The sequence below is a fragment of the Gymnoscopelus microlampas genome (genome assembly GCF_963454915.1).
Source record: "Gymnoscopelus microlampas genome assembly, chromosome: 14".
NCBI lineage: Eukaryota > Metazoa > Chordata > Actinopteri > Myctophiformes > Myctophidae > Gymnoscopelus > Gymnoscopelus microlampas.
Window position 1 is genome coordinate 11,812,749 of NC_139951.1, and position 10,259 is coordinate 11,823,007.

At 39.2% G+C, this 10,259-nt stretch overlaps 1 protein-coding gene across 1 annotated transcript; it reads left to right on the plus strand.

The window, feature by feature from the left end:
* The first annotated feature begins 2,061 nt into the window (after window positions 1-2,061).
* On the plus strand, window positions 2,062-10,040 carry LOC311060393 (GTPase IMAP family member 8-like). The gene is made up of 7 exons (XM_084078565.1): window positions 2,062-2,168; window positions 2,718-2,791; window positions 5,533-5,616; window positions 5,877-6,587; window positions 6,761-7,456; window positions 7,722-7,840; window positions 8,688-10,040. The coding sequence occupies exons 3-7, from the start codon at window positions 5,586-5,588 to the stop codon at window positions 9,501-9,503; spliced, it is 2,373 nt and encodes a 790-aa protein (XP_083934691.1). The 5' UTR covers window positions 2,062-2,168; window positions 2,718-2,791; window positions 5,533-5,585; the 3' UTR covers window positions 9,504-10,040.
* The last annotated feature ends 219 nt before the right edge of the window (window positions 10,041-10,259 follow it).

The following is a 10,259-nucleotide window of genomic DNA, read 5'->3' on the forward strand; positions in this document are numbered from 1 at the left end:
TGCTCTGCCCCCCACCCTCTATCTGCTCCCCTCTCTATCTCACAATCTCTACCTCCTCTTTCTCTCTCTCTCTCTCTCTCTCTCTCTCTCTCCCTCCATCTCTCTCTCTCTTTCTCTTGCTCTCTCTCTCTCTCTCTCTCTCTCTCTCCTGACGCAGGTTGATGCTGCTAGCTGTATCACAGGAAGTGACGAGAGCCACCACACAGACGTAGTTAAAACATGCACATAGACACAGAAATACATCATGTACCGAAATGTGCACATCTACAATACTGTATGCACATAGACAGAAACATGCACATAAATAGACAGTTACATATAGAAACGTGCACATACAGAGTACATGCTGCACATAGAAACGTGCACATGCATAGACAGAGATATACTATGCACATAGATCGACAGGCACATGCATCGACACAAAGATACATGCACATACATAGAAACAGACATACGTACATGCATGCACATACAGTACATGCACATCCAGTACATAGACAAAGATATACAGTACTGTAGCCTATATCTTTGTAGATAATTGTCTAAAAAAACATGAATGCAATGTTACTAACAATCTCAGCAGATCGTGGCGTAAGGCTGTGTCTAAAATAAAATCATTCTATGCCATTTTCTTTTCTTTTCTCGTTTTAATATATGTTTTGCTAAATACAGTACAGTAGCGCAATCTGTCCCAACAACATTTCGCTGCTTGTACCTGTGTATAAGTCAGTGACAAATAAAAACTTCTTGGATCTTGGCTTCCTTCCTCTACTGCAAACCAACTAAATAAAGCTCTCTCCTTTGCAGTAGGAATGTACACTCATTCCCCTTAGAACAGGCTTTATATGTTTGCCTCTTCTGACTTGTACTGTACAATATGACATTCTTTGCAAAGGGCCCATCCAGTAAGTTGAATCAAAAGCATAGGCCCAGTGGTCATCACCATGCCAGCTTGTGATGGGCATTTTTATCAATATTTAATTTTTGTCACGGACAAACAAAATAACTGGTCAATAATTTGACCAGAAACACAAATGACTAGCCGTAAATGTAAACTAATGGACTCGTAATGTGCCATAGTGTCTATACCAGTAGTCTCATTTTGGGCATGAGATCTATTTAGCCACTGCCTTTTCATCTTATAGATCGCTAATTAAATAATGCAAAGAGAATGAGTCAATACTTTAATATGAATGAAAAATATATAAATTATGAAAAAAGTGCAAACAATAATACAAAAATACAAATATGTATGGGACTTAAAATCCTGATGATTGAGCTTGATTTGATCTTTTTGTATAGAAAGCATTGTTGAAATTTCTGTTCCTAAGTTTATTTATTTGTCTCAGTTCCCTGTCTGCTGGAAATGTTTAGTCAAATGGTTTGGGTTTTATATGCATAACCATTATCACTAGAGGACTATGGTCCAAAACAAACACTGAGTAAATGCATTGAACAAATCAACAATTGGAGGTGCCATAATTTAACAAAACAAAGGCAAAACTGAAATAATAGTTTATGGAGCCAAGGAAAACAGATCAAAAAGTCAGCGCCCAACTCCAATCGGTAATGTTAAAAACCTCTTGCCAAGTCAAAAACATTGGTGTAGTCATGGACTTAGACCTATGTATTGTATGGTACACCAATACATATGGCTGAGATTTCAGTTCCTTATTTATTTTTCTGCTGGAAAGCTCTAGTAGTCAAATGATTTGTGGTTTGTCAGAAAGTGTCTTAAATAGAGCGTATATTGGATGATGTCCCTAAAAGAAAAACAACCATGCATTCAGTAATGTACGTAGTGGGATCTGTTCTTGTGTGCCAACCCATGCCTTCAAATTTGTTTTAAAATAACTGCACTCCAAACTGATTTATGTAAATTAAATTAAATAGCACAATATAGCAACAACATTAGGTAAATACAACAAAACACTGATATCTGGAAAGAGAGAGAGAGAGAGAGAGAGAGAGAGAGAGAGAGAGAGAGAGAGAGAGAGAGAGAGAGAGAGAGAGACCGGCATATATAAAAAGTGTGACTCATCCACCTGACACTTATGCCAAGGACTGCCTCCGACACAGGAACAGAAAACACAGACTAGAGTGAGAGAGGTTGTCACGTAAAAATCATCAGGAAATGAAATTAACTGTCTAATCGGACCAGCATTGTGGTGAGTCCCAAACATAATTATTATACTGGAAAAAGCCTTCTAAACTACAAATTGAGATGTTATTTTTGTATTAGTGTAGAGGGTGTATGGCATACTTTCAACTGGAAAAGTATCACTGTCAACAGACACCTACACACTATGAGTAGGCTATAAAACAACATTAGGAGATCATTATTATAGGCTAGACATACATACTGTACAATGTCCATGTAGAATGGCACCCAAACAAACTACTGTATATGCAGACTTTTGGGTAATCACAAAATTCCAGGGCACACCAGTCATTTTGCACACCAGTGTGTGTCAGCACACCGTTTGAGAACCATGTGAGTTTATAACTGCTGGGAACAGTGATAATGTTACAATATCGATAAAACAGTAATGAATTATAATACTGACATAGCCTACTATATATGGGCCTATATACAGTAGTGTGTGCAATTTGGTCAGGGTCAGTTATAATACTGGGATATAAATTAAAGTTTGTGGACTTTTGATCCTTCCTTAGGCTTATTGGGTTAATGATTAGAGTTTCTTGTTGGTTTACAGGAATCAGATCTCAGGGTGTATCGACACTGGAGGACTGAAGCTTATCCAGACTGTTATTCACACCTTGTAGGCAGGTAAGCAGAGAAAAGTTACTAGTCTTTCAATTATGCAATAAAAAAATCAAATTACATCAAAGTACAAATCAAAATGATCCAAGCCGTACACCAATCACCATAGGCTAATAATCACAAATGAGTTGTTTATATTGAGGATGAAGAAGTACTAACGTACATGAGGCACCAATTAGACTAGGCAATATCTGCTTGAAATATTTAATGAATTATGGTGCGTCATGTGCGTAGGCAATAAGCATTGGAGGTTCGGGTCGCTATGCGGCCCTCACATCTAGACACAGGAACAGAAAACACACATTGACAAGTAGAGTGAGAGGTTTTCACATAAAAAGAAGATTTTGCTTTTGAGACTTGGACCTCAGTCTAATGGGAGCAGCAGTGTGGCGAATCCCAAACTGGGCTATATAGACCTTCTAAACCATTAGGAGATCATTATTATAGGCTATTGAGAATTAGTTCAGAAAGAGACAAAAGACATACAAAGTCCATGTAGAATGGAAAGAATTTGTGTTACGTTGAAAGGAAAAACATGTATTTGTCTCATAAGCAACTATTGTGCAGCTATGGCGAAGAAAGGGAAGTTGGAAGGACACTTTCAACCTTTCACCTAGTTAGATGTCAGATTACCTCACACACATACCAGTTTTAATGTTGCCATAGCTATTTAGTAATTTCGTAATACACTCTGAGCCTAAGGAGGACTGACTATAAACAACCATCTTATAATTTCTGTCTTCGTATTTATTTAAAAAATGCCTTAAAGGTATGAACTTCATTTTTGAAAGATCTTAAATATGTTTTAAGACTAAGACTATATGACTATTATGACTGAGTGAGTTTTGTCAAGTGATATGCCCAGATATGATCATTTTTTATATGCGACAATGTTATGTCAAGCAAGCTAGAAAGCTATGACTTCATGGGTAGATGCAACTTTAATCATAAATGACTTGAGTAAGTGTAAAAGCATCAGCAGCAACAACACCAAAAACGTCCATTGTCTTCTCCACTCCAGCTAAGCTTATTATATTGCTCCCATGATTTTCACTGCTGCCAAGTTAACTCATCAAATTAAAACAATCAATCAGTTAATACAAACAAATACAGCCACAATCTCATAAGCTGCCATAACTGATTGGATAACTGACATTGAATGATTGACGCACACTGGTCATTCTTCAGTAAACATTTGGTTAAAAGTCTTCAGTGAACAAAGGTAAATAGTTTGGTGATTTGCTGTAGAAGTGAGCATGAAACGGCAGTTATGTACATAGACAGAAAAGTGCACATACATAGACACAGAGAGGAGACTAGGTATTCATTCATGGGTGTGGATCTGACCCACATCTTGTCTTGATGATGAGCGGGCTCGAGGTCCGCCAGACATGATTGCATCAGACAGGAATGCATCAGAACGGCCTACACCATAGCTTCCTCGTATCAACGACTTGCTGTTTCTGACAATGTACTTAATAGAATATGAGCATGTACTGTGGTGTTTGCCTATACAGGAATACTTATAGTTTCACAGTTACACTCGACCTGCGGTATTTCTGTTTAAGCATGGTCCCATTATGCTTTGGGAAGGGCTAAGTCTTTGACGAAACTATCGAATATAGCCAGAATACTGTGGCATATCTGGCTTAGGCTTTGCAGGGCGTTACAATAGACAGAAACGTGTACATAAATAGACAGTTATACATGGACAATGGACATAGATAGAAACATGCACATACAGAGTACATGCACATAGAAACGTGCACATGCATAGACACAGAGATATATGCACATATAGATAGACAGGTACATGCATAGACACGGAGATGCACCTATATTGAAAGAAACATGCGCATACACATGCACATGTGCATGTACTGCATATCTTTGTTGATGACATGAATAAAAGGTTGCCAACAATCTCAGCAGATTGTGACATAAGGCTGTGTCTAAAATCTTGCTAAACACGAAGCCAAACACGGATAGAGTTTGGCTTCATTCCTCGACTGCAAACCAGTAATTAGAGCTCTCCTTTGCAGTAGGAATTTACACTCCCTCCCCTTAAAACAGGCTTTATATGTTTACCTGTTCTGAACATGTACTGTATGAACCATTTTGCAAAGGGCCCATCAACTAACTAACTAACTAACTAAAATAAATAAACTGCCATATTATCCAACCAGATCCTGTTAAGCTTGCTGCTCCCATGATTTTCAACTGCTGCCAAGTTAACGCATCAAATTAAAACAATCAAAACAATAGCTACAACATTGGTTAAAAGTCTTCAGTGAACAAAGGTAAATAGTTTGGTGATTTGCAGTAGAAGTGAGCATGGCTGGCTATGCTCATGATTCATCATAGTCATTAAATACATATATATAAATGTATAATTACTCTCCTTTATTTAGTTAGATGTACTGTAAGAGGATAATGGAGCTTTCTACAAATGTCATAAATTGAGAGTCCAAATTGAAAACAAATATAACAGAATGTGCCGATGAAGGTATAGCTTAGTTTCCTTAATTCTTTCCAGAAATTGTCTATCATAGACATGAGGATAGGAAAGATCCTCATGATAGGTCTAGTCTAAAAAAGTCTAAAAAATATGTCAATTGGACTTTAAACTAGATGATATGTATACACTTAATGTTTTATGTGTCAAATGTAGCTGTCCAGATATACTGTTTGCGCATATATAGCAATATTATTAAGACTTTTTTTTACTGTTTTACGGTTCAAACAAGAGATCCATCTGGATGTCATCAACAACAACAACAACAACAACAACAACAACAGGATGTCCAGTGGAACCTCAGCTTCCACCAGAGGTGAGTTCTATCAAAACATAAAAAAACAGCAAACTGCTACTGGTTTTGTCCCATCTGTGATCTTTATGAATATTACATTACTCTCCTAAATGTGTGCCGGGATGACTGATTTATCCTGTGTGTGCATCAGTTACATCTATGCACAGCAGTCACAACCAGCCAGCTCTGATTCCAACTAGTTTGGATTCAGGCCAGGTGTGACTGCTTAAATCAGCCATCACTCACACCACATCCTGTTTTTTTTGTTTTTTTCCAAACAGGGAAGAACAGCGACCCGACCGGGCTGAGAATTGTTCTGATCGGGGCAAGACATGGGCGTGAGCCTAGTGGAAAGAGTTCAGTAGGAAACATCATCCTGGGCAGCGATGTTTTTGAAACAAACAGAAGATCAGCTAAGAGTGTCATGAGACAAGAGAAAGTGTCTGGGAGACAGGTCACTGTAGTTGACACTCCAGGATGGATGACCACTCATCCTCTAGATCTGACCCCAAAACTGACTCAGTTAGAAATCCAACAGAGTGTGAATCTGTGTCTTCCAGGACCCCATGTCTTTCTCCTAGTGATGCCATTTGACAACACATATGTAGGAACAGGGATGTCCGTAGAGGAGCATGTGAGTCTTCTCACCGACCAAGTGTGGAGACACACTATTGTGGTGTTCACTGTAGCCAATAAGAACACAATGATACCTGTGAGAGATCTCATTAGTTCTGACAGTGCATTAGGATATCTTACTAAGAAATGTGAAGACCGCTTCCATGTTCTTAACATTGCTGACAGAGGAGATGGAAGTCAGGTTACAGAGTTGCTGGAGAAGATAGAGCAGATGGTGACTAGTAATAGCTGTCACTATGAGACAGAAACACACATCTCAGAGGAACTGAAGGAGATCGAGAGAACTATCAGAAGAAAAGCAGAACAAAGGAGTACAGACACCCAGAAGCAAGCAACTAGACTTGCGAAAGATATTGGTAGTGTATTTTTTCCTTTTACTTTGTCAATAAATACTATTTAATGTTAATTAAACTTGGATCATTTTGATTATTATATATTAAGAGCATAGCATATATTAACCTGGAGATTGTGGCTTTGTTCCTTAAACAAAAAACGGTACAAGTTAATTATACTATGTTTTCTCTAACAGGACTGACTGACCTCAGGATTCTGTTGTTGGGAAGGCGTTGGTCTGGGGAGAGCTCAGCAGTTAACACCATTCTGGGAACAAGAGTATTAAAAACTAGCCAGAGATCAGGGCACTGTGAGGTAATACGTGGTGATGTAGCAGGGAGACATGTGACACTGGTGAACCCATCAGGCTGGTGGTACAACAGTCCACTACAGGACACCTCAGAGATGGACAAACTGGAGATTCAGAGCAGTGTGTGGCTCTGTCCTCCTGGACCACACGCTGTTCTTCTGATAGTTCCTGTTGATGAAGCATTCACAAAAGCACATAAAGTAGCGTTAGAGGAACACATGACACTTCTGAAACAGGGAGTCTGGAGCCACGCTTTAGTACTGTTCACCTATGGAGACTTGCTGGGAGACACAAGCATTGAGCAGCACATTGAGGCTGAAGGGGAAGACCTCCGCTGGCTTGTTGACAAATGTGGCAACCGATATCATGTCTTCAACCATAAGAAGACAGATGACACTCAGGTCACAGAGCTGTTGAAGAAGATAGAGGCGGTGGTGGCGGGAAACAGGGGTGGACACTATGAAGATGATGGAGATGTTTGTGAGAAGATATTTGCGAGGAAGATGGACATAGAGGAACATGTCAAGACATTCATGACCAGGACACACAGACAAAGATCTGCTCTGAAAGCGCTGTTTGAGGGTAAAAATATGTCTGTCTGTCTGTCTGTCTGTCTGTCTGTCTGTCTATCTCGTTTGGTAAAGTACTCCTCCTCCTACTCCTACTCCTACTACTACTACTAATAATAATAATAATAACAATAAATACTAATACTAACATTAAGAATAATACATCACTTGTAGATTAGAGGGAGGCAGAATTGTTTGTAATAATACAAACAAGTCCATCTCTGAATCTAGGCCCTAAATAATGTTTAGTGAACTAATGTTGAGTTTTGGTCTGTCAGGAGAACATCACAGTCTACCAGATGTTAGGGTGATGTTGGTTGGTGGAGAGCAGTCCATGAGGAGCTGTGCTGGAGATCACATACTGAAGGAGACTGTGTTTACAGAAACTATATTCAAGGTGAGTAATATTTTAGGAATTTGATAATATGATAATAAATAAATACATGTATTATTCATAAAGGGGGGGGGGGTATTATATGATGTTCCACAGCAGAGGACACAAATTACCTCTTGAACGATTCTTCCTCTCAAGTGGGAGTATCTTGCCTGATGGCATCAGATAGAATGATGAATTAAGAGGGTTGGAAACCTTGCCTGAGTTTGTCATTTGTTTTCCAGTTTAGGTTAAGAACTACAGCAGGGTAAACCATGGTATAAGGCTGACCTTATAGTACAGTGTGATGTAAGCAACACAACTGCGGCTAATCAAACGAGTAATGGGTGAGATAGATTTATAGCCTGGAATCCAGACTGACTTGATGCGTTCACCTTTTGGATTTCTTCACTGACAAGAAGTGGAGTGTAAAAATCCGTAAGATGAAGTCAGTCTGGATTCTCGGCTAATAGATTTCAGTATATCAATGTGCATAGACAATAAACTACTGACTGTGCTTGCACATTGGTACACCCATCCATGGCTGTGATTGTACAAGCCTGTTTAGTTGATGTGTTCACTTTGTTCAGTCTATAGTTTGTCGGTCATGTTATATCCTGTATGTATTTACAAACGTTGTGATGTTTTACTTCCATATGGTTTATGCTGGATGTGATTATTAAACATCTTCACATAATTTAGGTCGTTCCATAGTTGATTACTGTTTTATTTCACTTTTGTAGTATTACTGTGCACTTTTAGTTAGACAAAGTGATAGAGAATAATAAACTAGAGAACTGTTCATTGAGAACAGAATAGAATCAAGGTGTTTGATTATTGTGACTAACATACAGTAAACCTCATATTCCAGGAGTTTAAAACCCAGTCTAAACTGACAGAATGTGTCAGACAACAGAAACGAGTTGCTGCAAGAAATGTGAGTGTGGTGAACTGTCCAGACTGGTCGACTACACCTCCATCACAGAAGATGAAAGACGTCCTTCTACGCGGTGTGACTCTGTGTTCTCCTGGACCCCACGCTGTCCTGTTGGCTGTTTCTGTCAAGTCCAGGTTCTCTGAAGCTGAGAGGAGATCCATGGAGGAACACATGGAGCTGCTGGGGGACAGGGTCTGGAGACACGCTCTGGTTCTGTTCACATGGGGAGACTGGTTGGAAGCAAGATGCATTGAGGAATACATCGAGTCTGAAGGAGAACCTCTGAGGTGGCTCCTGGAGAAATGTGGCTACAGATACCATGTTCTCCAGTTCATCAAGGGGGACATTTCAGAAGTAACAGAGCTGATGGAGAAAATAGAAGACATGGTGACGAGGAACAGAGGACACTTTGGACCTTTAGACTCAAGAGAAGACAAGTCTGTCAGTGACACGGGACACTTAAAGATGGGACATGAGACAAGACAGATGACCCTGTTTCAACAACTGAAAGGAAAGAAAACCTTAACAGATGAAGAATGGAACAGCCTGGATGAAGAACGCAGGAGGAGAGAGGGGGAATTGAGGAGAGAGGTGGAAGAGAGGAAGAGAGAGTGCAAAGAGAGAGAGGAGGAGTGGAAGAAGAGAGAGGGGGAGATGATAGAGAGGATGTTGAAGTTTGTGGTGATGGAGCGAGAAGAACCACCTGCCAGCTGTCAGAAGAAGGAGCAGCGTGAACCCTTCTCTAAGTAATGAGTATCAATATAATTGATCTGCTTACAGACTTAAATGTGATCGTTCTTACTGTGACCTTTACAAATGTGACATTTCTTCATCAGATAACCAATTAAACGTGGATTATGTTTAACACTTGAAAAATGTGACCTACACTGAAAATGAAGTCCTTGAACAAATATCATAATTAATATTATTTTGTCATTATTAGCAGAAGACTTGTGAACAGTCAAACATCAGACCAGCGCTGAGCCCTGTCACCATGTTGCATTGCCATTTAATGCACATGGAACTGTGAGTTGAGTTCATACCCAATGCTCTGTGTTTCATATATTTATCCATGTCACTTTAACCATGCACATGGAACTGCATTTTTATGCACCTGCTTTTATAAACAACTGGATCAACTACCGGATCATTACTAATCATTTAACCCACTCTTTTACACCTGTAATCCAGTGATGTGACAATAAAGTAAATTCTGATAATAATGATCAGTTGCAGTACTTTTCCTGTATTATTATCATTGTAAATGAAATGAATCATGTAGCAAAATGATATTGTGTAGCCTATATTTACCGAATAAGGACAATATGTGGCATTCTGTGTTGAAGGACAACGCCATAGCAAGCTCTAGTTCTTTTTTTTAAATAAATTGTATTCCAGTAAAAGCCAGCAGGTGGTGTGGTAACATCACCTTCGAATTGTGTATTCCTCATACATGTATTATTTGCTTCATCGCTTCAAGAACTCGAGACTCTCAGTCAGACAGAC